Source organism: Neovison vison, chromosome 11 (genome assembly GCF_020171115.1).
Source record: "Neovison vison isolate M4711 chromosome 11, ASM_NN_V1, whole genome shotgun sequence".
NCBI classification, from domain to species: domain Eukaryota; kingdom Metazoa; phylum Chordata; class Mammalia; order Carnivora; family Mustelidae; genus Neogale; species Neogale vison.
Window position 1 is genome coordinate 7,233,603 of NC_058101.1, and position 27,372 is coordinate 7,260,974.

The 27,372-nt window shown below is 45.5% G+C and overlaps 2 protein-coding genes and 1 non-coding gene across 4 annotated transcripts in view; 2 read left to right on the forward strand and 1 right to left on the reverse strand.

Annotated features, from left to right (window-relative positions):
* The window catches only part of USO1 (USO1 vesicle transport factor), a 90,285-nt gene extending 83,190 nt beyond the window's left edge, over positions 1-7,095 (reverse strand). Inside the window, exon 1 of one of the 2 annotated variants that reach the window (XM_044226176.1) lies at positions 6,847-7,095. In XM_044226176.1, coding sequence (XP_044082111.1) covers positions 6,847-6,912 — 66 coding nt within the window. In that variant the 5' untranslated portion in view covers positions 6,913-7,095. The remainder of the gene's footprint in view (positions 1-6,846) is intronic. The other variant, XM_044226177.1, reaches the window with a different exon arrangement.
* A 254-nt stretch (positions 7,096-7,349) lies between these two features.
* Positions 7,350-27,372, forward strand: part of G3BP2 (G3BP stress granule assembly factor 2) — an 87,797-nt gene continuing 67,774 nt past the window's right edge. The window contains exon 1 of the mRNA XM_044226180.1: positions 7,350-7,453. The gene's annotated coding sequence lies outside the window, so the exon portion shown is untranslated. The remainder of the gene's footprint in view (positions 7,454-27,372) is intronic.
* On the forward strand, positions 25,514-25,647 carry LOC122890809. Its single transcript, XR_006381230.1, has one exon. It is a non-coding gene; the product is annotated as a small nucleolar RNA SNORA70 (small nucleolar RNA).

Consider the following 27,372-nt stretch of genomic DNA (forward strand, 5'->3'; position numbering starts at 1 on the left):
CATGTGACTCCTCATCTTGGAGTCATGAGTTCACGCCCCATGAAGGGCCTGGAGCCTACTTTAAAAAATAATAAAGGGGCTCCTGGTGGCTCAGTCCATTAAGCAGCTGCCTTCGGCTCAGTCATGATCCTAGAGTCCTAAGATCGCCCGCCGTCAGGCTCCCTACTCAGTGGAGAGCCTCCTTCTCTCTCTCCCTCTGCCTGCTCGCTCTGCCTACTTGTGCTCTATCAAATAAATACATAAAATCTTTTAAAAATAACAATAATAATAGTATAAAAAAATAAAAAGAGATGACTTATCCATACAGTAATTCCACACACTTTTTCAGGACTTAAGCAACTTTCATGCCTTGGGATACAGCTTGAGAAAAGAAACCCTCGCTACGATTTACCATCAAATGTTGTTAACACTTGGAATTTTCTTTTTTAAAGATTTTATTTATTTATTTGAGAGATAATGAGACAATGAGAGAGGGGGGTGAGCAGGAGAGGGAGAAGCAGACTCTCCACTGAGCAGGGAACCCAATGAGGGGCTTGATCCCGGAACTGCAGCATGATGACCTGAGCTGAAGATAGTCTTTTAAACGAGCCACCCAGGCACCCAAACACATGAAATTTTCAAGAAACTAGCTTTTTAAAAAAATTTATTAGGGGCATCTGGATGGCTCAGTCACTTAAGCGGCTGCCTTGGTCTCAAGTCATGATCTCAGGGTCCTAGGATGGAGCCCCGTGCCAGGCTCTCTGCTCAGCGGGGAGTCTGCTTCTCCCTCCCCCTCTGCCTGCTTGTGCTCTCTCTGTCAAATAAATAAATAAAAACCAAAAAAAAAAGTTATTAGTTGAAAGGCAGATGGAAAATTAAATATGTATGAGCATTCAAAAAAATAAGTAGGAGTTTTAGTATAATTAGTGTTTAGTTGCACCCAGCAAAGTATGTCTAGACTAAAGAAGCTTCAATCACCAGAAATCAGTGCCTTTATTTAAGGCAAAAAGAAGAAATCAAATTTAAAAGTATTTGACTCTAAGTGGCACCTGGCTGGCTCAGTTGGAAAAGCATGCGAACTCTTGATCTCAGGGTCATGAGTTCAAGCCCCACAGTGGGTGTAGACATTACTTAAATAAAAATATTTTTTTAAAAGTATTTGACTCTTAGGGGTGCCTGGGTGGCTCAGTTAGTTAAAGTCTCTACCTTCCGCTCAGGTCATGATCCCAGGGTCCTGAACAGGGATCTCTGCTCAGTGGGGAGCCTGCTTCCCCCTCTCTCTCTGCCTGCCTCTCTGCCTACTTGTGATCTCGCTCTGTCAAATAAATAAATAAAAATCTTTAGAAAAAAAATAAATAAAATATAAACATTTTACAAATAAATATGATTTTTATAATTATAAATAAATATTATATAAATAAAATAAAAAATAATAAATAAACCAGAAATTATTTTTTAAAAAGTATTTGACTCTAAAATATGCAGAGTTTGGGGCGCCTGGGTGGCTCAGTGGGTTAAGCCTCTGCCTTCGGCTCAGGTCATGGTCTCAGGGTTCTGGGATGGAGCCCTGCATCAGGCTCTCTGCTCAGCGGGGAGCCTGCTTCCTCCTCTCTCTCTGCCTGCCTGTCTGCCTACTTGTGATCTCTATCTGTCAAATAAATAAATAAAATCTTTTTTAAAAATAAATAAATAAAATAAAATATGCAGAGTTTAATCAGGATGAAATTCTAGACTTAAAATATTTAAAATTTTATAGAATTATTCATTATCATATAAGTATAACAATCCAAAGTTACTCTTACCTGATAGTATGAAAAGTTAGGTAATATAAAATCAGTAACAGAGGCACCTGGCTGGCTCAGTCAGTAAAGCTTGTAACTACTGATCTTGGGGTGGTAAGCTTGAGCCCCATGGTGGGTGTAGAGATTACTTAAAAATGAAATCTTTTTAAAAAAGATCAATAATGTGACTCTAATACATCCAGAAGATACTTAAGTTCACTAAGTGAAAAGAGGAGGACAGGGCAGTCCTCTCGGGTCCCCTCCCTCTTGGAGAGCTTTGTATTATCACCCAAATTGCTCAATAACGTTTGCTTTGCTGCCCACCAAAAAAAAAATAAATAAATAAGAAAGAAAAGGAAAACAGGAAAGCAATAAAAACACAGTAATTTTGAAAAATCCCTTAAGTAAAAAATTTGACAAAATGGACATAAATCGTTCTAGAACTTTGATTCCTACAGTCTTTAAAAAGTATTGGTCTAGGGGCACCTGGGTGGCTCAGTGCAGGTCATGATCCCAAGGTCCTGGATCGAGCCCTGAACCAGGTTCTCTGCTCAGCGGGCAGCCTGCTTCCCCCTCTCGCTCTGCCTGCCTCTCTGCCTGCTTGTGATTTGTCTGCCAAATAAATAAAATCTTAAAAAAAAAAAAAAAAAAGTATTGGTCTAGCACCTAGTAATTTGTAAGCTGCTATGATTATAGATCTGGGATTTCATTCATATAACACTATAATTCATTCTTCTATTGAAGATTTATTCATTTTAGAGCCAGAGAGCCAGAGAGTGAGCAAGCACAAGTGGGGGGAGAGGCAGAGGACGAAGGAGAGGGAGAGGATCTCCAACAGACTGCACGGAACCCAACATGGGGCTCCATCTCATGACCCAAAGATCACGACCTGAGCTGAAACCAAGAGTCGGACAATTAACTGACTAAGCTACCCAGACACCCCTATAATTCATTCAACAAATACTTATTGAATATCTACTACTATGTAAAAACAAAGACTGAAATATTTTAAAACTCTTCCCTAAAGACATTTAAAAGTCTAGAAGAGATGGGGCGCCTCGGTGGCTTCAGTGGGTTAAAGCCTCTGCCTTCGACTCAGGTCATAATCCCAGGGTTGAGCCCCACATCAAGCTCCCTGCGGAGCGGGGAGGCTGCTACCCCGCCTCTCTCTGCCTGCCTCTCTGGCTACTTGTGATCTCTGTCAAATAAATAAATAAAATCTTGGGGGAAAAAGTCTAGAAGAAATGATACGAATAGTAGAAAGCATAAGAAATGTACCATCTAGTTAAAATGTGAAGACTGCTGAGAGGAGACAGAAATTATTTGGTGGGGGGAACAATAAGGGTGAAAGGACCGTGATGGGTACCTGGGTGGCTCAGTTGATTAAGCATCTGACTCTTGATTTTGGCTCAGGTCACAACCTCAGTGTCCTGGGATGGAGCCAACATCAGGTTCTGCACTGGTCATGGAGCCTGCTTAGCACTATCTGTCTCTCTCTCTCCCTCTGCCTCTGCCCACCTCCCACCCCACCCCCTACCAGGCACAGGCTTGTGCTCTCTTAAAAAAAAAAAAAATTAAAGGACAGGTACACTTTAGGTGTGTCTGTCTGAATGGCTCAGCCGCTAGAGCATGCAAATCTATCTCAGGGTTGTAAGCTCGAGCCCCATGTTCGGTGTATAGATCATGCAAAAAAATTTTTGAAGATGTTATTTATTTATTTGACAGACAGAGATCACAAGCAGACAGAGAGGCAGGCAGAGAGAGAGAGGGGGAAGCAGGCTCCCCGCCGAGCAGAGAGCCCGATGAGGGGCCTGATCCCAGGACTCTGAGATCATGATCTGAGCCGAAGGCAGAGGCTTTAACCCACTGAGCCACCCAGACACCCCAGATCATGTAAAACTTTTAAAAATCTTTAACAAAAAAATAAATAAATAAAGTAAAGTAAAGGACAGGCAGACCTTAGACAAAGAGGCTTTCTGCTGAAGAAAAGCACAAAAGATGGAAAATCACAATGTAAATAATTTAATTTTACAGAAATGGGAAAAAATGCAAAATAGTAAACAGTGATGTGTGGTTGGAGATTCCCAATTCTGGCAACTTAAATATCCAGACCAGATCAAATCACCAATTAAAACATCTAAAATTGTATCACTCATTCTATTGCTGCTCTACAAATACTTTCAAATTAGTGACCCATGACCCCTTTTACCTGTTATATTTCCTAATGGAATGATGATGAAACAAATTTTATTCAAACTGTAACTTAGAGCAAACTTTTAATTCTCTTCATAAGACAAATTATTTTCCAATTTTGAGTATACATGCTCAAACTTAGGCAAGAACAAGAACCTTCATTTTCCTTTCAATTTATATAAACAACATACACAAGTGATAGTCGAGCTTCATTTTGAAATCAAAGTGCAAAAATTAAGTTGTTCCATTCACTATGGAAGATCAGTGTTCTAGTCTCAGTTCTGTAATACTGTGCAAGCTGCTTTAGTGATCTACGCCTCAGTTTCCTAACTTGTAAAATGAGGTGGTTCAACGTGGATGATCAGCAAAGGACATTCTAACTTCAAAATCCTATACTTGATACTACACCATCTTTTCCACAGAAGTCATTATGATAAGGCCAACTATTAAAAAAAAGGGGGGGTCTTCCTCCAAAAACATGTAATAAAAAACTATCCTTTATTGAGCACATACTAAATGCCAGGCTTTCTTTCTTTCTTTCTTTCCTTTTTTAAGATTTTATTTGAGAGAGACAGAGAGCTAGAGAGCATGGGCATGGTGGAGGGGCAGAGTGGGAGGAAGAAGCAGACTCCCCACTGAGCAGGGAGCCCAGAGCAGGGGGCAGGGGGCTAGATGCAAGGACCCTGGGATCATGACCTGCGCCAAAGACAGACGCTTAACCGACTGAGCCACCCAGGCACCCCGTGAGGCTCTATTTCTTATTTCACTTAATCCTCATTTACAACCATAAAAGCAGGTGGTTCCCCTACTTTACTCACAAGGTGTTATCCATCTCTTGACTGGTCCAATCAAATTAGGGGTGAAAGACAAGGATTCAAATCAGGTCTAAATCCAAACCAAGCTCTAATAAACCATACTTGCTGCCTCAAACGAAAAAATATCAGAAATACGGGGGCACTGGGTGGCTCAGTTGTTAAGTGTCTGCTTTCGGCTCCGGTCACGATCCAAAGATCGGGCCCCAAGTAGGGCTCCCTGCTTGGTGGGAAGCCTGCTTCTCCCTCTCCCACTCCCCCTGCTTGTGTTCCCTCTTTCACTGTGTCTCTCCCTGCCAAATAAGTAAATAAAATCTTAAAAAATATATATATCAGAAACAAAACAAACAAAACCTGAAGACGTACGCTGTGACTTTGGTAATCTGGAGAGAGTATGGTCTTATAATAGGGCAGTTTGAGTGCCTTGTAACCATGTGGGAGCAGACAGAAGGCAAACATGGGGAGAGTGTGTGTGTGTGTGTGTGTACGCGGCCCCCCACACGCGCGTGAAATCTAATTTTCAAATGAAGGAAAACAGATTCACCAGCTTTCAACTTCTGCTTTAAACAGTTCTAATCCAGATCTGAGAGGTTAATTTTAATATTACGTAAATTTCCAAAATTCCCAGATAAGTATTAAAATACGGGGATCAGCAAGAAAACTTCCTTGAAGAAGGCAAACTGTGGTTGAATCCTGACCCTACTAGTAACAGTGCGACCTTGGTCAAGTTACTTCGCCTCTCGAAACCTCATTTCATTTGTAAAGGGAAGATACCATCACCCATCTTGCAAGGTGGTTAGATTAATGGAGAATACAGATTATAGAGAGCTCAGCCTAGTACCTTCCTCAAGGTAAGAGCTTGACAAACGAAAGGTATTATTATCCCTCCAGATCCGGGTAACACAGAACATAGGGCCTATGTTCATAGACATCCCAATTATGTCTATGAATACGACACAAAGTTTACCTTTAAAATGTCATACTTTGTCACTTTTCTGTAGATCTAAAATTATTCTCGGGGTGCCTGGGTGGCTCAGTCGTTGGTTAAGCCTCTGCCAAGCGTGGCCTCAGGTCCTGATCCCAGGGTTGTGGGATCGAGACCAGCACTGGGCTCCCGGCTCCGGGGAGAGCCTACTTCTCCCTCTCCCGCCCACCCTGCTTGTGTTCCCTCTCTCGCTGTCTCTCCCTTTCTGTCAAATAAATAAATAAAATCTTAAAAATTATTCTCAAATAGTTTATTTTGAAAATGCCGCACACACTAATTTCTAATAGAAACTAACCAAACTTCAGAGTAAGTTTATCCTAAACCTAACGCTGAACCAACGATCCAACACAGCTTTCCATGGCTGACAAGTTTTTAAAGTGACGCTGCAAATCCTGTTTGCACCGAGGGTTCAGACTTCTGAATGGGGTGAGCGTAAGGGAACGCCACGGAGGTGTCCCGGGGCGGTGTGAGCGCGAAGTACCCCTACACGTTCAAGCGAGCATTTCCCCAAACGCACAGAGTTGGAGGAGCCCGAAAAACGAGGTCTGAACTAGTACCACCTGCCAGAACGACCTTCCTGCAGTTGAAGGGGCAGGAGCAGGTGGCTCTGTGCCCCCAAACTAATTTTTATTCTCAGCCACATGCTCGGGTCAACAGCTGGGTTTTAAACCTCGCAGCCCCCCATGCCCCACTCCAGGCTGCGGCGGAGGCAGCAGCACTTCAGGTTCCTCTCGAGGCAGGAGAAGGCGGCAAGGGCCCGCAGCCCCCGGGGGTACAGGGGACAGGTCGAGCCACCTGCGCGCAGGATCGAGCCCTTCCCGGGCGGCACCGGCGGAGGACCACCCCCCACGCCGGGCCTGCGGAGCTCCGGGGCGCGGCTCCTGTCAGCCCGGCCGGAACGCCGCGGAGGGGGCTGCGCGGGGGGCGAAAGGGAGTAACTCCGGGGTTTCAGCAGAGGAAGGGAGGCAACGGGAGAGGCGGCATGTGGACCCCCGGCCCACGGCGGGGCGCGGGAAGTCACCTCCAGGCCCCGAATCCTCCGTCCCGTTCCTGCCCGAACCCTCCCCAAGTCCCGGACCCATCGCGCTCCTCTCACCGTCTCGGCTTCTGTGTGCTGGGGTCCGGCGCTCTGACCCCCCATTACCCCGCGGAGGAAATTCATCTTGTCGCTCAGCCACCGGCTCTACCGGCCCCTTCGGGAAAGAAAAGGTAACTTTCCCTGCCTTCGGCAGGGCCTGGCCCCCAAGCCCGCACTCTGCACTCCCCAGCCGCGGCCACCAACGCCTCCTACCCGGCGGCCGCTCCGGCCCCCTAAGCCCGGAAACAGCCGCCACCACTAGTGAAGATGCGCATGCGCGGGGACGTGGCATTACGTGGCGGCTCGAAGGGCGAAGGCAAAGGGGAAAAGTAGACGAGCGGAGTCCGGTAGCCCGTACCCGCCCAAGCCCCGCCCACCGTGCTGGCCCCTCCTCCCTCGGCAGGGACACGCCTCCTACTCCCGCCCTCCGCGGGTAGCTACCGCTGGCCCCGTCACCCACGTGGTCGGAGCCCGGCCCTGCCGGCTGGAGAGAATCCCGGTAGCGTCCGTGTTTTGGCTTGCGGGGTGTTTAATTGTCGCCGGAGGGGACTTACTGCCAGCTGTCGAGTCTGGGGTCGTATTTTGTGGAGTCGAAAGTGAAATTTTACTTCGGCCGACGTGACAGGTAAGGGGTCCCGGCCCCTGGGAGGTTCCTTCGGGTTTGCGGTTTAGCCGTAGGAGCCTTGGGGCCTTCCGATCCTTGTAAACTGCATGTCTTCACAGGGCTTTGTCTGGTGGTAAAGAGTGGTCGAGCCCCCTCGTTCCACGGCCACCGGAGGGCGCGTTTCCCGGTCCTTGCTCTCCAAACCTGTTACAAAAGGAATTCCTAGATCCTAACGCCAGGTACGCCGCTGTTTGCAGGCGGTGTGAGGTGGTCGAACCCTGCATTTAGTGAGAGAAACGGCATGGATCTGTAGTGTCAGTTGGGCAGCTAGGAGCATCCCGTTTTGTTATTAACTCACAAGCCCTGCATTTTCAGTGCTTTTTCTTTTTAAACGTGAAAAATGTCATTTTTCTCAAAATGGAATGCCCTGTTCCTTTCGAAATGAGATTGCCCAGGTAGGCACACATGCTTCTGGAGTAGGCTAGTCGATTTCTTGAGCCTGAAAAGCGCAGGGTCGAGTTAGCTTACTGATTCACACACCTCTCCACTTGGATCCCCTGCAGGTCTCAAATTCAGCGTTAAAACTGAACTCATCATTTCCCCCCAGGCTCCACTGAAGGAAAAAAAAAAAAAAGGAAAGACAGACATCAATATGCTTCTTTGTGCCTTGCTGCCCTCAACAGTACCACTAGCCAGATAATTGCCTGAGCTAGGAGGACACTGGGAGGAATCTTATGTTCTGGATTCCACCCCCACAAGCCCAGTACTCAGGTCCATTCATTTCTATTTCTAGAATATTTCTCGAACAGGTCCTATGTTCTTCATCCTCTCTGCCTCTGACACAGTTGATGTTCTCATTATTTTTCACCAAGATTATAGCAGCAGCTTCCTAACCAGTTTATCTGCATTCAAGCCCTGGCTTCTGTCCAGTCCAGTCACCCTTCCACGAGTCTAACAATGACAAAACATCTGTCCATGTTGATACTCTTCTTAAAATCCTCCGGTGGTTGTCCATCTGCTCCATAATAAAACCCAGTCTCTGTAGCTTGCGGTACAGGCCTGTTACGTTCTGGCTTCTATCTTTCCAGCTGATGCCTCCCCCACATACTCTGGAATTAGGCCTGGATATGCCCTTGCCCTCCCACATCCTCATCCAGGAAACTCCTACTGGTTCCTTAAGACTTAACTCTGGCATCATCTGAAAGCTTTCCCCGAAATCCGGATACATATGTCTGTGCTAGCACTTGGCCGTGGTTAATATGTGGAAGACACTCAGTAAATGCTTGGGAAGCCAAACTGTTAAGGGCAGGATTATGTTACTCATTTCTGTATCTCTGTGTGGTTGGCACTATCATAAAAGATGAGACTGATGGATAAATGAAGAAGACATTGTGGATATATGAATATGATGCTGAGGAGGAGGGTCCTTTTTTCATCTGTGCGGTGGAATGGTAGATAACACATATCATGGAGGTTATGGTGAAAGTTCCTTTCCTACTGCCAAGGTTTTAAGCTTGGGTGACTTGGAGAATGGTTGATATCGTACTGCCCAAAATACTGTGCACTTAGCATTGTCTTTTGCTTTAAAACTGGACACTTGACATTTGCTTCAGACATTTTCCATGGGTGCATTTTGTTGCAGCCTAAAAAAAGTGACCAATAAATGCTCAGCATTGCTATTACCAAGTAAAGTATGCAAAGAACCTCACTCAGTCCCTAAGCCCCAGCCTTTCGGGAGCCTCTCCTCCCCTTCTTCCTGTGCCTCACTCTATCCCATCATCTGGAGTAGGGCCCATGGATATCTACTGCATGTGTTCTTTCATAGTAAAAAACAGTGCCTTGACATTTGAGCTAAATTCTTTTAAGCACCGACCTTGTCAAAGTGTCCTGCTTTGTTTTAACCTGGTGAGTATTGTAGGTCAGGAACAGCATACAGTGAGTTTTCCCTCCAGTTGACCTGTTTTCTTTCCTAACAGCATCCCGTGGGCTGGAAGGACTATGGGCAGGAGGGATGGACAGTGGGTCCAGAGGAGGTAACGGTCGAGCCCCCATTCTCCCTGCAATCTCAGAATCTTGCCTCTGTCTTGGTGTCTGGCAAGAGGTGGAACTGCTCACCACTCCCAGTCTCAAGAGGAAGTAGAGAGGGGACCGTGGCTAATTTGTCCCTCGTTTGGGGTCTGAAAGAGGACCACAGGCATCATGATTGCAGTACAGCCATGAAATGGACTTCTTATTTAAGAGAAAGGGAGTTACATATGAATGTACTTCCACCAATTTTATAGAGAAAAGTCAGGGACCTTGTCTTGTTCCTGTTTGTGCCCTTTAATCACCCAGTATAATTTCTTTAATGTGGTAGATGTTCAAGGACTGTTTCTTAAATAAAGGAAGAGAAAACGTGAAAAAATTGTGACTACCTGACTTACGCTTCAGACTTCCATAAATCTAAATATTCAGGATAAGAGTGCCACAAATCGTTAAAATACACATAATCAGGGGCGCCTGGGTGGCTCAGTTGGTTAAACGGCTGCCTTCGGTTCAGGGCTTGATCCCAGAGTGGGATCGAGCCCCAAACGGGGCTCCCTGCACAGTGGAGAGCCTGCTTCGCCCTCCGCCTTGCCTGACACTCTGCCTACTTATGCACTCTCTCTCTCTCTGTCTGTCAAATAAATAAATCTTAAAAAAATAAAATCAAATACACATAATCAAAAATTTTAACTTGGGTGAATAAAAGTGGTTTTTCTTTAAACCAAACCGGATAACAAAGCAACAACAAAATTAACTGGTGCAAAATTCATGATTTAAATTGCTTCCTTACAATCCCCTACTTCAGTGTCTCTGCAGTGGCCCCCTTTCCCCATCCTAACTTTCTCCTGGCAAACTCAACTAAGCAATGGAACATAATTGCACAAGATTGTTTTTTGGTTGGGGGGATGGTGGTGTGGTGGAGTATTGTCTATACCTGCTTAGAAAGATGAAATGATAATTTGTACTTGAAATATACCATACACAGGTGTTCAGAGACTAATTACTGCAGAACTTTGTTTTGTTTTGCTTTTTTTTAAGCCAACTCTGCACAATGTGGGGCTCGAACTCATGACCCAGAGATCAAGAGTTGCATACCAGCCAAGGGCCCCCCAAAGCATTGTTGATACAATTACGCATTACTAGCCATTAACCAAACAACAGAGAGAAAAATAAATTACTAAGGATGAGACAGCTATCAAAATTCATAACCAATCAAATAATAACAATATTAAACACATAGGTGGTACGCCTTATTTACCAGGCTCTGTCTATCCAAAGTGTTTTACATGAAATACTTTACTTAATCCTCACAGCAACCTCATGAGGTAGGTAGTGACAATAGCCCCATTTTACAGATGGTGAAACAGGAAGAGAGTAATTTGCCAGATGTCATATAGCTAGGAAGTGGCAAATGTAGGGCATAAATCCAAGATCTGGCTCCAAAGCCTGCGCTCTTGGCTACAATGCTACCCAGCCTCTTGTACACCAAAGGCAATGATCAAGCCCCTATGTAATCTGGCCCCCCTCTTATCCCCTGACCTCTTCTCCTGCTACGTTCCCTCCACTCCCGCCACACTAGCCGTTGTGTTTCTGAAACGTACTCTCCCCTCCCCCCTTGTTCTTTTCCCATATTGGGGATGCTGTTCCACCAGGACAGAGGAATGAATGGCTCGCTCCTTCACCTGTTTAATTCTGCTCAAATGTTACCCAGATCTCTCCTGACTGTTTAAAGAGTATGAGTTTCCTCATACTCTTTCTCTCTCCGCTCTGCTTATTTTTCTCTGTAGCCCGTGTCAGTCTGGGACGGTATTCTCCCATCTGTAGTATTTTCCTATATTTCATCAGATCTAAGACACCATTAAGTGCCCCTCAGAGAAAGAAAAAAATTAAGCCCCGCCAGCTGTCACATGCATCTACCGAAAGATACATCCCACTTTCAGGTTTCATAAAATGTGAAAAAAATATTCACTGTAGCACTAATGGAGTACAGTATGTATTTTACATCTTTATCTTGTTTATTGTCTCTGTCCTCATTGCCAGCAAGATGTAAGTCCATACGGGCAGTGATTTTAGTCCTTTCGTGAAATGCTTTATCCTCAGCGCTTAGCACAGTATCTGACACGTACTGAGCACTTGGTAACTCTGGGTGAATGAATTCCCGAGGCGAGGAAATTCCTGCTTTCAGCCTGTGTGCCTCGGAGCAGAAATTCTGCAGCGTTGCTCAGCATTGTGTGGCAGCTGACTTTCTCAGCAGAGTCTGCACCGGGGTCCCCAGAAAATGTTATTAACGTGCTCATTTTTTACTTGATGAATATTTTGTTGGCCTTTAATCACTATCTTAATAGCTCATGTTTAGTCATATGTGAAGGTAAATGTTGGGTGGGAGAAAGAATTTATATTTTTAGGACTAGATCTCAGCCCACTGGGAGAACCGTCTCGATCTCCCAGTGGCCAGCTTACCTTGCTTGGAGATTCACACTAATAAGTGGTTTTCTTCTCCTTCCTGTTCTCCTTCTCCTCTTCCTCTTCCTCCTTCTCCTTCCCTTCCTCCTCCTTTTTCTAAGACAGGTGATACATTCACATGGTCAAAATAAAAAGCACAATAGGGCATATAGTAAAAAGCTACCCTACTGTATTCCTTGGCTACTCAGGCAATCAGTGAAAACCGTTCTTGTTTATCCTTCTAGATATCAAAATATCCCTGTCTTTCTCTTTTTAAAAATAACATAAATTAATGTAGCACATTGTATATGCTGTTCTACATCTTTATCCCATTTAATATATTTTAGAGATTGTTCCGTGTGGGTATGTAGAGGGTGTACATACCTTCATCCTTATTGGGTCCCATGAAGTGCTTTTCAAAATTTATTTTTTTATTTTTTTAAAAATTGTATTTATTTATGAGACAGAGAGAGAGAGAGTGAGCAGGGGGAGGGGCAGAGGGAGAAGCAGACTCCCTGCCAAGCAGGGAAACTGATTGGGGGGTGGGGGGGCTTAGTCCCAGGACTCCTGGGTCATAACCTGAAGGCAGATGCTTAACGAACTGAACCACCCAGGCGCCCCTCAAAATATTTTTTCAAAGTCCTAAGAATTCCTTAGGAGAGGAGGATGCAAGAAAGAAGGTTCTGGGCCCCTGTCCTGTTCCACTCTATCGATTTCATTTGTTTACATTGCCTATTTCATTTGAACAAAAAGATTGAGAGGCTCAAATTTGGGGCAGCCACATCCCTTAAGAGATGAGAAATGTAGCCAAGGGATGGACTCATAATAGTCAAGCAGCCTCATGTGCTCTAGAGTCTAGGGTTCAAATTCCTGCTCTACCTGTTTAGAAAGGAAGTAAAGGTGGTTGTTAGGATTTTATTAGAGAATATCTTGAATGTGCCTAATACTTAATATCTGAGGGGCCCCTGGGTGGCGCCCTCAGTGGAGCAGCCAGCTCTTGGTTTCAGCTCAGGTAGCGATCTCCATAGAGCCCTGACTTGAGATCTGCTAAAGTTCCTCTCTCCCACTTCCTCTGCTCACCCCCACCCCACCCCTGCATGCACTCACCTGTGCGTACTCTTTCTCTCCAAAATACGTAAATCTTTTTTTTTTTTTAAAGACTTTACTTATTTTTTGACAGAGAGAAACACAGTGAGAAACAGAATAAAAGCAGGGAGAGTGGGAGAGGGAGAAGCAGACTTCCTGCTGAGCGGGGGGGGCCTGATGCAGAGCTCAGTCCCAGGACCCTGGGATCATGACCTGAGCTGAAGGCAGACCCTTAACTGCTGAGCCACCCAGGCACCCCTAAAATACATAAATCTTTCAGAAGAAATACTTGAATACCTGAATCATAGTAAGAACTCAGTAAAGATTAGAATGGAGAGCCAGATCCCAGATCGTCTTTGGTGTATGTGATCATTTTCTTAAAAACTGAACATATAAAGATATTACTCTATAATTGTGCTTAACTGAAACTATATTGACTGATGTTACTGGAAAGACTGTTAGTTTAGATATGGTTTAATCTGGGGGCATCAAGACAATGTCCTCAGGATCTGGGTTTTCTCTATTTCTGGGCTCTGCTCTTTTTTTTTTTTTTTTTTAAGATTTTATTCATTTATTTGACAGAGAGAAATCACAAGTAGGCAGAGAGAGAGAGAGAGGAGGAAGCAGAGAGGCTCCCTGCCAAGCAGAGAGCCCGATGCAGGACTCGATCCCAGGACCCTGAGATCATGACCTGAGCCAAAGGCAGAGGCCTAACCCACTGAGCCACCCAGGTGCCCCTGGTCTCTGCTCTTTTATCATTTTTTTCCTCTGGCTCCACACAAGGCCAAGATGGCTGTCAGTCCTATAATCTCCCAGGTCCAAATTTACCAGGGAAGACTCCTAAGCTCTCTCATGACTCGTGGCATCTGGCTGAGTCATGTGCCCATGTGTTGGGTCAAGTTGTGTAGCCCAGTGTGTGAGATACACTGATGGACCTTGATTCATGTGCCCACTCCACAGCCAGCAGTGAGTTCTCAGTTCATCTCAAAGTAGAAGGCATAAGAGCAGGAACAGGGACTTTCTTCAAAGGAATTCTGGAATACCGTGCCAGGGGAAATTTTATCAGGATAGGAAAAACAATAGATGCTCACTATGCCCTAATGGACTTGACTACTGGCCAATTTTTTTTGGAAAAATAATTTCCCAGCAATGCTACTAGCCTATTGCTAGCCTCAGTTCTGTTGCTTTGCAAAAGGTTCAAAGATCATGTTGCATTATGTAATAAAAGCAATTTCACTTTGCATTGTGTTTCTGACGACAAGCAAAGCTGTATCTTTACCCTTTAAAAAAACCCAACAAAACAAAACTGCAGTCCAGGTGTGTTTCCATTTTTGAGAAAATACCATAAACAGAATTGCTTACTTAGGAGACATCTACATTGGGAAATCCCATTTTCAGTTCCAAAAGGACCTTTTATTAAACTATTTATTGGGGGACGGATTTATCCGATCCAAGCCCCGGTGCTCTTGCCCACCCTGGAGAAGTTGCAGTCACTTCCCTACCACACCCACCATCTCCCCCCAAACCTTCTGGCTAGCCGAACAGGCAGGTCTAGAACAGCTAGAATGGGGCTTTTTATTACCGCAGTCCATAGCGAGACCAAATCCTTTGAAGTTCACGATACTAGCTGATGCCAAGATCCCAGGGAAGCTTGAGATGGTTTATTGTGGAGTCACTGCCACCTCTACCAGCAATCCAGGATCCTGGAGCAAGTTGCAGCTGACCTAATGCATTTGCCTGAGTCTGCGGCCCAAGTGAGTACATGTATGGGGACGGGATGCCAGGGGACTCTGTAGGGTGACTCTTCAGATTGGAAAACAGTCTGTGGAGGTAGACTGGGCCTCCAGGCCAGCAGGATGGTTAGCTGACCTGGACCAGAACTTCTCAAAACCCAGCCCACACCTCCAAAGTCCATTCTCTCCCCATTTCCAGCCCTTCAGTGACGTTGACCATAAGGGGCCAATAGCCTGTGGTTGTTGAACACAGCACACATAATTGGGGGTGGGCTCAGTCACTTGCCCATAGGAGCTGAAGAGCCCAGAACTGACATAGGCAGACAATTTGAGAAAAGAAGGGAGAGTTGGGTGAGGATCCAGTCCTCTGCCAGGGGCTCAGGTGTCCACTGCAGAGAAATGAACGATTGGAAGATCGGGAGCACAGAGAGGCAGAGAAAAGTCTCCTCTTTGGCCTGACCATTCCCTGACGTGGCCTCGCTGCCTCGCTAGCTGTAGGTAGCATGAAGAGTTGGAAGGGCTGCGGCTTGTTCTCCCCACCTCCAGTTCTCCCAAACACGCGCAGTTTTCCAGAGCAGGACCACACCCTGCCGCACCCACGCGCCCCAGACCCAAGTCCCAAAACCGCTCCCTCTCTCCCGGGTCTGTGAATAGCGACTCCTAAGTAGCTCAGAGTCCAAGGTCCCAATAGGTCCTTGCCACAGCCAGTCTCCTTCCTGTGAGGGCCCGGCTATCTAGGTCTGGTTCTAGTATCTGGGTCAGAGCAAAATGACTCTCCTGGTACTTTGGTACTTATGTCACGGTATAGTACGTCTCAAGATCTTTGTTTTTTTGAAAGTTCACAATTCAAACCTTTTCAAACCAGTCCAAAGTACACATTTAACACATTTGCTTGCAATAGAAATGAGCGATTCCAAGCCCTGCTGTGTCCTTGCAAGTCTGGCGAGGAATCAGTACCTTCCTGCGGCTTTAACTCCCCTGCCTGGAGCGTTTAGCGTCTGCTCCTCTGGACTGCGGCTCAGCTCCCTGCTTTTGATTTTTCCCTGCGGGTCTGGAAAGGATGGTCCCTCCCCTGGGCTTCCTCCTCTCTTCCCCAGCAGAATGAGCCGCTCCGTTCATAGAGCTTTTCTCGCGGAATCCATACGCCCGGCCCCCTTTTTGGGGGGTGGGCTGGGGTCGGGAGCCGGGCTTGCAGGAGCCCACTGGTGGGATGAGAAGGCCTTCTAGGAAGGAGAGAGGAGGCAGAGAAGAGGAGGGGGACAGAGAGAGCTGAGAAACTCAATGAAACTGCTGACTCATTTCTGCAGCTAGAGTAGTACACCCGCAGAAACAGTTGGTTGTGGGGTTTTTTGTTTTTTTTTCCCCCTCAGCACTTAAAATAGCTCTGTAGAGCTGAATACTGAACACAGTTGTACTGGGGTCCTTGACTCCTGACTCAGCAAACCCTGGGTGTCTGTCCTCGGTGACAGGTGCCGCTCTAAGCGTGTCTATCATCCAGGAAGGGTAGAAATCCTTCTTCTTATTTCCCAGAGAGAGAAGCCTGGGCTTCAGCATGGCAGAGGCTAGAAAGACAAGGTTTTCTTGCAGACCAAGGCACACCTGGGTTTTCATTCTCGTCTTGCCACTTTCGGACAGTGTCGCCTTGGGGAAGTGACTTCAGTTGGCTGTACCAGTTGGGATGGCTGTGTGCAACAGCGGGAAACCAAGGAGTGTCTTAGACAAATTAGGAGGAAGGAAGAGCGGCGCTGGCACAGAGTGGCTCCGAGAAGTCATCTGCAGTCAAGTCGGACGCTTTCTGCTCGGCCGTCCCCGGCTTGAGCCTTTGGTCTTTGTGGTGACGCACAAAGATGGCTGCAGAAGATGGCTGCTTCACCTCAGCATGGCATCCTCATTCCGGGAAGGGCAGAAGTGAAGGGCCAGAGAATCAAAGATTCTTACAGTAAAGAAGGAAGAAGAAACATGGAGTAAGCAGCCAACCCAGGAGCATCATTGTAAGGATTAAATAATGCTTGTAAAACATCCCCCAAGAAGCTGTAACTTGGCTGGTACTTAAAAGTACCCCTCCCCTAGGGGTGCCTGGGTGGCTCAGTGGGTTAAGCCTCTGCCTTGGGCTCAGGTCATGATCTCAGGGTCCTGGGATCCAGCCCCGCATCAGGCTCTCTGCTCCACAGGAAGCCTGCTTCTCCGTCTCTCTCTGCCTGCCTCTCCGCCTACTTGTGATCTCTCTCTGTCAAATAAATAAAGTCTTAAAAAAAAAAATACCCCTCCCCAACTTGTGGGGACAAGTTTTTATTAATTTGTTTGGATTTTTAATCATTTGTAGTCACACAGGTGATGAATAGAACAGATAATAAATAGTCCCTAAACCTTAGTTACCTTTTACTGATTTGGAAATTCTGTATTTCCGGCATCCCTTGAGCTATACAACTAAAACTACCTCTATGCTGTATTAATCTACATGACTGTAGAGTGGTTGGTCCTAGGACCATTTACTAGGACAGCATTACGTGTATATTAAATAAGAACTCGATTCAAATTTATATATATTTGTGCTGATCACCTTCTTAGAGTCTAAAACATTTGTTCTTCTCTGGGGCAATGGCTCTTCATTCCCCAAGTGATGATAATTTGGGAAGCTCTGGGAGGGGAAAATGGTTCGAGAATAATGGCGTTTGTTCAGTCTTATAAATAAACACAACTGTATGTTTTATTGATTCCTTGCAGTTCCTAAAATATTTAACAGAGAGAGGGAAACTTTTTCCCCTCTGCCAATAAGACTTGGAATTTTAAAATTCCCTTGTCACAGAATCAGTATGTAAGATTATGAAAATTTAATACCAATGGGCAGCAAAGTCTCACTTCATTTAACTGAGGATTTTACACTGAACATCAGGGAATAATATCAGTACGGAACAAAAAAGTGATGGTAGAAAAAATAAATCAGGATTTAAATTATGTGTACTGAATGATCATAGCTAAGTTTAGAATATAAGGGGCGCCTGGGTGGCTCAATGGATTAAGCCTCTGCCTTCGGCTCAGGTCATGATCCCAGAGTCCTGGGATCGAACCCTGCATCGGGCTCTCTGCTCAGCAGGGATCCTGCTTCCTTCTCTCTCTCTGCCTGCCTCTCTGCCTACTTGTGATCTCTGTCTGTCAAATAAATAAATAAAATCTTGAAAAAAAAAAAAAAGCCTCTGCCTTCAGCTCAGGTCATGATCCCAAGGTCCTGGGATCTAGCCCCGCATCAGGCTCTCTGCTCAGCGGAGAGCCTGCTTCCCCCTCGCTTTCTCTGTGCTGCTCTGCCTACTCTGATCTCTCTCTCTCTGTCAAAGAAATAAATAAAATCTTTTAAAAATGTGTATATATATATATATATATATATATATATATATATATATATGTATATATGATAGGGAGGCACCTAGGTGGCTCAGTGGGTTAAGCAACTGATTCTTGAGTTTGGCTCAGGCCATGATCTCAGGGTCCTGAGATTAAGCCCTGAGTAGGGTTCCAAGCTCAAGTGAGAGTCTGCTCCAGATTCTTTCTCTCCCTCTTCCTCTCTCCCTACTCGTGTACGTGCTCCCTCTCTTTTAGATAAATAAAAATCTTCTAAAAATAATAAAAATATAAGCATAGGAAGACACCTAGAAGAAAATGTAGCAAGGTGTGAATTCAGAATGGTTGTATTTTGGTAGGAAGATCCTATGTAATGTTTTCTTTCAACTGTTCCATAATTTCCACTGGATAATTATTTTTTTAACAAGCATGTTTTTTAAAACAAATCACAAATAAGGGCGCCTGGGCAGCTCAGTCAGTTGAGTATCTGCCTTGGGCTCAGGTCATGATCCCAGGGTTCCTGGGATGGAGCCCTGCATCCATCCATGAGCTCTCTGCTCAGCGGGGAGGCTGCTTCTGCCCCTCCCACTCCCCCTGCTTATGCTTGCTCTCTCTGTCAAATAATAAATAAAGTCTTTAAAAAAATAAAAGTCTAAAAAATAAAATTAAAAATTAAAAAAATCACAAATAATAAGAAACTTAGGAAAGATAATAAATAGAAACCGTTTTGGAAGAGAAACAACTGGAGCCCTGAGAAAACTATCGATTTGCTTGGAAGAAGAAGCCAGCGGGCCCCATGTTGCAGCTAATGTCTGAGCCTGTATTTCATTTCATCTATTTTGATGCCATCTCTCGTATTCCTTTCCTTTATTTCTCTTCTCTTTTCCTCTTAAGATAAGGTAGGTGACAAGATACATTATAAGAGAAAGACCATTTCATATAGCAGAATGAACATTATACTTTAAAGCCAGACAGACTTGGATTTGAATCCTGGTATCACCATTTATTCAGTCCAAGTCCAGCTTTAAAGATTCAACACTGATTACAGACAGACAACAATGTCTGCCTTTACGCAATGTATATTCTAGTAGGGGAAGACCATGGAAAGACCATGGAAGGCCCTGGAAAGACCTCAGGATCAAAAAATATCTGCCCAGTAGAATGATTTCCTCTGGATCAAAAAATACCTGCCTAGTACGATGATTTCGGTGCACAAAATTATGCTAAGAAGGACTTGGCCTTTTGGATCAAAAAATATCGGGGCACCTGGGAGGCTCAGTGGGTTAAGCTTCTGCCTTCGGCTCAGGTCATGATCTCAGGGTCCTGGGATCGAACCCCGCATCGGGCTCTCTGCTTGGCAGGGAGCCTGCTTCCCCTTCTTTCTCTGCCTGCCTTTCTGCATACTTGTGATGTCTCTCTCTGTCAAATAAATAAACAAAATCTTGAGAAAAAATCTTCGTTTAAAGTGCAAATGTCAAAAAAATAAAATACAATAAAGTGAAAATGTTGGGGACACCTGGGTGGCTCAGTCCGTTAAGCATCTATCTTTAGCTCTGATCATGATCCGCAGGGAGTCTGCTTCTTCCTCTGCTCCTCCTCCCACTTGTTCTCCTCTCTCTAGAAAAAAAAAAAATGCAAATATCAGTGGGTAGAGTACATCATCTATTAGACTAAACAGTCCTTTATATATTAGCATAAATTAATCCATCTTTTTTTCTATCATATATCTTAAGTGCTAAATTAGAGTCGTGCTTTGCAAGAATAAACATTTTAATTACAGAGAGGACCAGTAGCTAATATTGAGGAAGGGTAGACTTGAGTGGGTTTCAGAGTAGGCAGGATGCCTGTCCTGTGACAACAGTAACTTAGGAAGGACACGTTGAGAAAAGAACAATGATAAGATTCTGGAAACAAATCTTACCCTTAATACAAGAGTTTGTCTTGGGGAAAGATCCAACAGTCTTCCCAAGTTTAGGAACATTTCTTCCTTCTCTTTGCACCCAAGTCTTTTTGAGAGTCCTTATAACCTAGATATTCCAGCTTCTGGAACATAGAGGGATATGTCTGTGGTCTTCCCAAATCCTTCTCATTGTCAAATACTCCTTTTTTTTTTTTTAAGATTTTATTTATTTATTTGACAGACGGAGATCACAAGTAGGCAGAAAGCAGGCAGAGAGAGGAGGAAGCAGTCTTCCTGTTGAGCAGAGAGCCCGATGCTGGGCTCTATCCCAGGACCCTGGGATCATGACCTGAGCCAAAGGCAGAGGCTTTAAGCCACTGAGTCACCCAGGCGCCCCTGTCAAATACTCCTACTAGAGAATACCATCTCCCCCACAAATGAGTAAGGTATAAATAAAGAAATAGTAAGGGGCACCTTACTCTTTATTTATTTTAGATAGAGAGCAAGAGTGTGTGTGGGGTGCAGAGAGTGGTCTGGAGAGGAAAGGAGAGGCAGAGGGGGAGAGAGAATCCTAAGCCAACTCTATGCCCACACAGAGCCCCCCATGGGGCTCGATCTCACGACTCTGAGATTGTGACCTCACCAAAACCAGAGTTGGGCACTTAACTAACTGGGCCACCCCATGCACCCCAATAAATAAATCTTAAAAAGAAAGAAAGAGAATAACAGCCCCCTTGAGGTACAAACGCCAGACTTCTGCTTATTCGGTAGCCTGCCTCTTGCTCGCATATTTAAGTGAAAGTCCACTAAGGAAATCTGAGCTCTGCAGCTGCCAGTATTCTGTCCCTTACACCTGCCTCTCCACATCCTCCCTCTGGTTCAGCCTTCCCCTCATCCACAGCGACCCCGCTGTTCCTCTTTTTCTGAAATTGCACAATGGAAGGTTGTAAGGGTTGAGTTTTAGGACAGTCCACGGCCCCTCCTGTTTAAGGAGCAACAACAATAAAAAAGAATGCAGGTCAAAGAAAGGTCTATTGTAAGGACATAGGGGATTTTTTTTAACTTTTTTTTTTTTTTTAGGATTATATTTATTTATTTGACAGAGAGCCAGCAAGAGAGGGAGCACAAGCAGGGGGAGTGGGAGAGGGAGAAGCAGGCTTCCCAGTGGGGCAGGGAGTCCAGTGCGGGGCTTGAGCCCAGGACCCTGGGATCTTGACCTGAGCCAGTGGCAGCCGATACTGAGCCTCCCAGGTGCCCCAGGACATAGAGGAGTCTTAAAGGAAATACTCAAGAAGTACAGCCCAGCCTCATGAGAACTGGGGAGTCAGTTCTCTGACAGGGTTGTGTGTGTGTGTGTGTGTGTGTGTGTTGCAGTCCACCCAGGTCTGTCTAGCTTCATATTCTCTTTTCTGGGCTTTTTTCCCATGAGTCCGATCCACTGACTTGCATATCTCCTCCTCCATGCTTTCTGTGCTGACTCACGGCCCCTCTGCTGCCGCTATGTGCAGCTTGCAAGTGGCGTTAGCTCGCTGCTGCCCCAGCCTTGGCCCAGACTCAACAGAACCTCAGGGCCCCGCTCCTTGTAACGGACTCAGTAAGACTCTGGAAGTCTGAGTGGCGCAGCTTGCGTCGGTGTTTCTCGCGGCCCAGGTAGGACCTGTCCTTAATCAGTGTTTCATTATTACCTGTGTTCTCGTTACCTGGGCTTACACAGTGTACGTGGGGTGGGAGGTCGGAAGAGTCCATGTATCTTGTGAAGACTCACTGTGCTTCGGTTTTACCTGCGGGTAGTATAGTTGGTCTCACCTCCTAACACCAGCAGATACTACCAACAAGTCCTTGTGCTAAGCACTGTGTATATTGTCTCCGTTAACTCTTTTTGATACTTTTTTTTTTTAAAGATTTTATTTATTTGGCAGAGAGAGACGGCAGGAGAGGGAACACAAGCAGGAGGAGTGGGAGAGGGGGAAGCAGGCTTCCTGCAGAGCAGGTAACCCAATGCGGGGCTCGATCCCAGGACCCCGATATTGTGATCTGAGCCAAAGGCAGAGGCTTTAACCCACTGAGCCACCCAGGCGCCCCTTGATATCGCTATTCTCATCCCCTTTTTGTGAGAGGAAAGTCAAAGGAGGGAGGTAAAGTCACTTGCTGAAGGTCACAAAACTCAATGGCCGGGCTTTGATCCGAGGTTCCTGATGCAGAGCCTGTGCCTTCTCCTGCTTTCCCACACCAGCCTAATCGTTTCATCGGCCGTTCCTGACAACTGCCATAAATTAACCCTGCTACCTACTTCCTCAGGCTAAGCTCTCTCATTTTGGGGGTAATAGATTGTTGTTGTTTTTTTGTTTTTTGTTTTTAAGATTTTTATTTACTTGAGAGATCGAGACAGAGAACGGGAGAGAGAGCACAGAGGCAGAGGGAGAAGCAGACTCTCCTCTGAGCAGGGAGCCGGATGCAGGACTCGATTCCAGGTCCCTGGGATCAGACACTGAACCAACCGATCCACCCAGGCGCCTGGGGAAGTAGATCATTTGCGGGAAGGGGAATACTGACCAGTGGGTTACAAAGTCCACCCAGTAACATTGTTGCCCAGTTGTTTCCAGTCTGTGACAAAGCAGGGTTCTTGCCAGAACATGTGGAGATAAGGGGAGTTTGCTCGTGCTCTCTCTCTCTCTCTCTCTCTCTCTCATGTGGAGCCATCCTCCAACTCCAGAAGCCATCCGAACGGACACTACACGTTGCCATTTATATAAGCCATTGTTAGTGTTCAGTAATAGCTCGGTGCTTAGCACCTGGCATAGTACCTGGTGTGTGGTGGGATGATCGGAAGCTTTCTCGCTTCCGTGAAACCGAGCTGGCCAACTTTAGCTTATAGCCTCTCATAAAATCGGAACCAAGGGTGAGCAGAGCTGGTTTACTATTACCCAAGTGTCTTACTCCATTTGAGTGACTATAACAGAATGCCAGAGGCTGGGTGGCTCAAAATCAACAAGAATTTATTTCTTATGGTCCCGGAGGCTGGGAAGGTCAAGGTGCTGGCAGATTCCTTTCTGGTTCACAGAGGGCTGGCTTCTTGCTGTGTCCTCACATGGCTGAAGGAACACAAATGCTTTCTTGCCTTTGTAAGGATACAGATCCCATTTGGAGCCCTCGTGGCCTAATAACGTCTCAAAGGCGTCATCTATAGTATCACATTGGGGGTTAGGATTTCAGCGTATGAACTGGGGGGCTTGGAGGGTGGTGACACAAATATTCAGACTTCTTTTTTAAAAGATTTTATTTATTTGAGAGTGTGGGAAAGAGAGAGATCGTGAGCAGGGGGAAAGGGTAGCGGGAGAAGCTGACTCCCCACCGAGCAGGGAGCTCAATGTGGGACTTGATCCCAGGACCCTGGGATCATGACCTGAGCAGAAGGCAGACACTTAACCGACTGAACCACTTAGGCGCCCACAAATATTCAGACTTTAGATCCAAGTTACTGTTGAAGGGAATCATAATTAACAGGCTAGCAACCTTTGGAATACATGATTCTGTTAAAAAAAATTTTAATGGGAGTAAGTAGCATTTTTAAGACAGTTAATGGAGGGGCACTTGGGTGGCTCAGTCACTTAAGCATCTGCCTTTGGCTGGGGTCATGATGTCAGTCATGATCTCCAGGTCCAAAGATCAAGTCCTGTGTAGGGCTCTGTGCTCTGTCCTCAGCGGGGAATCTCTCTGTGCCCCTTCCCCTGCTCAGGCATTCTCTCTGTCTCTCTCTGTATCAAATAAATCTTAAATAAAAAAATTTTAAAGACAAATTTAAATAAAAAATAAGCCTTCCAAACTTTAAAGGTTTTTTTTTTTTTTTAAGATTTTATTTATTTATTTGACAGAGATCACAAGTAGTCAGAGAGGCAGGCAGAGGGAGAAGCAGGCTTCCTGTTAAGCAGAGAGCCCAATACGGGGCTCTGATCCCAGGACCCTGGGATCATGACCTGAACCGAAGGCAGAGGCTCTAACCGACTGAGCCACCCACGTGACCCAAGCCTTCCAGACTTTAAGCTTAAAGACGATCCCAGCGGAGATGTTCACCTGGACCATTACATCTATTCCCCAAGGTGTATCTTTTTGGGTCCCTAACACATTACTGCTGCCACTGGCATGTTGGCCTCTAAGAGGCGCTGTTTCCCCTCCAAGGCTGGGAATCAGTGGCTATGAATCAGGTACTCAGCTCAGCCTAACTAAAGCTATCTGCTAGGAGATGCCACAGGGAAACATACAGAGAGTGAGAGTGATGTCAACCAGTAAACTGGTTATTAGGAAAGTTTGTTGATCCTCTGCCTGCAGTTCACTGGGGGCCCTGAATTCCTGGCTCGTGGACCGTTGATGCAGATGGGGCCCTCCTTACTCCCCACATCCAGCAATCATTTCTCGGGCTTGGTGCTAGGAGCGGGGGCAGAAGAAAATGCAAGACCCTTCTCAGAGCCAAGTCTAGTGGGAGAGAGGGGTAGTCATCTCATTTCCTCAAGGGCCGGCCAAGAGTCAGGGCAAGGGAGAGGTCCTGACAACCTTCCTGAAACCCACCCTCACAGAGCCTAGTTTTTGGTTTAAAATCAAGGATACTTCCCTTCAGAGGTATCTGGCTGGCTTGCAACTCGTTGTCAGGGTCGTGAGTTCAAGCTCCGCATTGGGCCTGGAGCTTAATTTAGGAAAAAAAAAAGAATACTTCTATTCAAACAGCACCTGTTCCCCCACAGCAAGGGGTAGCATTTCAGCACACAGCATGGTCCTAACTTAATTCTCTTGATGCCCATACTCAATAATAGAGGGTCCATTTGTGTTACATACACATTTACCTTTATTATGAAATAATTCCTATTTTAGATATACATTGGCCAAAAAGCATCTATCAATAGTAATAGTAATAGCTAATTCACTCCATTAAGATTATGTCTACATTTTTATCCTCAAGACTTATTGTCACTTCAGTATTTAATATTAAATAATAGAGTCTACTTTCATTAAATCCAATCCCACTTGAAACAAATGCCAATAAGCTTGAAAAAAACAAATATATTTTAATTTTATAAAATTTATATTTGACAAGACTAAGGAAGGCCCAATCCAACATTTTCCTAAATTGATTTGTTAGACTATAGGATTAGAATTAAGCTAACCTAGTGGTGCCTGGGGAACTCAGCCAGGTAAGTGGCTGCCTTTGGCTCAGGTCATGATCCTGGGATCAAGGCCCAAGTTAGGCTCCCTGCTCAGTGGGGAGCCTGCTTCTGACCCTCCTACCCACTTGTACTCTCTCTCTCTCTCTATCAAGTAAAGAAATAAAATCTTTTTCTTTTTTTTTTAAAGAGTTTATTTATTTGACAGAGAGAGACAGCGAGAGAGGGAACACAGAAGGGAGAGGGACAAAGGGAGAGGGAGAGGCAGGCTTTCTGCTGAGCTGGCAGTCCGACGCAGGGCTCACTCCCAGGACCCCAGGATCATGACCGGAGCCCAAGGCCAACACCCAACCTACTGAGCCACGCTGACGCACCTAAATAAAATCTTCATTAAAAAATAAAAGATCTGCAGCCAATTAAGTCGACTGGGCTCTTTGTCTATGGGGGCCCAGTGTGCCATGGCTGCAAACAGTAGCCTCCTTGGTACTCTATGCAGCCTGTTGATTGTATGGGTTTCCATAAGGGACCTTGGAGACAGCCCTTTCAGTGGATGCTGAGGTCTGACCTCATGGCTATCTCCAGTTTAGGCTGCAGACAGGTATGTGGGGTGCCTTTGGAAAGCCCCAGGGCACAGTAGCCAGGGTCCACATTCGCCAAGTCATCATGTCCATCCGTACCAACTGCAGAACAAGGAGCCTATGATCGAGGCCCTACAGAGGGCCAAGTTCAAGTTCCCTGGCTGCCAGAAGATCCACATCTCCCAAGAAGTGGGGCTTTACTAAGTTCAATGCAGATGAATTTGAAGACGTGGTGGCTAAAAAGCGACTTATCCCAGCTGGCTATGGGGTAAAATACATCCCTGACCGTGGCCCCTTGGACAAATGGAGGGCTCTGCACTCCTGAGAACCTGGCACTACCCCATCCTGTCATATTCATGCCCACCAATAACTCCAACTTCCTGTCAAAAAAAAAAAAAGAAGGGGCACCTCGGTGGCTCAGTTGTTAAGTGGCTCAGGTCATGGTCCCAGGGTCCAGGGATCAAGCCCTACATTGGGCTCCCTGCTCAGCGGGAAGCCTGCTTCTCCCTCTCCCACTCCCCCTGCTTGTGTTCCCTCTCTCGCTGTGTCTCTCTCTGCCAAATAAATCAATAAAATCTTAAAACAACAACAACAACAAAAGAATTTTGCTAACCTGTAATGATGCTCTATTGGAGAAATGTGAATGACTCCTCATTCTTCAGTTTGGTAATTGTCTTACGTGTTACAGATTTTTTAAAAAAATGTTACAGACATTACCCCAGGTCCATTCCTTCACCCTAACCTGGTTATGAGTGTGTGATGTTATCTGGGGACCGGAGGGTCATATGTCATATACATACTTGTGTTACATATATAACATATTGTTATTATGCTCTTCTCCAATCAAATACATTTCCACTTACGCACTCGGGTATTTGTTTTCCACATTTCCCTTCTGCTGTGAAGGTTATTAGCTTTCAGTTTCCTTTGCTGTACGTAATAGTCCTTCCACTCTTGCCTTGCTACTTGTGATCTAATGTAGGTCTTCAGTAGTGGCCAACTTTTATTGAGCACTTACTGTGTTCTAGGCACCGTGCCCAGGACTTTGCATATTAGCTAATACAGCCTCATACGCATTCTGTGGGGCAGGCACTATTTTTATGCCTATTCTGTGACCATTTGGCCAAAGAGAGTTTGGGATTCAAACCCAGTCTGGCTCCAGAGTTTATAACACTAGAGAAGAATAAACAATACTGCCTCAATATCCAGTTTTATTAGAGTAGATTAAGTTTAAGAGGAAGTGAGATCTTCAGAGAATGTCCAAAGTACTCCCCTGCAAATTATATTTTGCTGCATATATAACCTCTTGGAGATCATTTCCTCCAACAGAAAATAGAAATAATGGAACTGACCTGGTCAGACTTCTTTGAAGAGCCAGTGAGTGAGATGTGTTTGTATCATGTATATGTGTGTGAAAAACGGGACACAGTGCCTGACATATATGGAGTGTTCGCTTTTCGAAGCACTATTCCCGTGCTCAATTAGTGGTAACTATTGCTACTATTATCCACGAGTTCTATAGACAGCAGAACTTCTGATACCTAATGCTCTGTCTATGTGGAGAACCCTTTATACTCATCCGGTCCTCACAACCCTCTTCCACAGGGCTTGTTCACTGCCTTTCTAAGGACCCTGCCCGTGCGCCTCCGGGAGCTCCTTAAGTGGCAGTAGAAGCAACTTTCTCAGG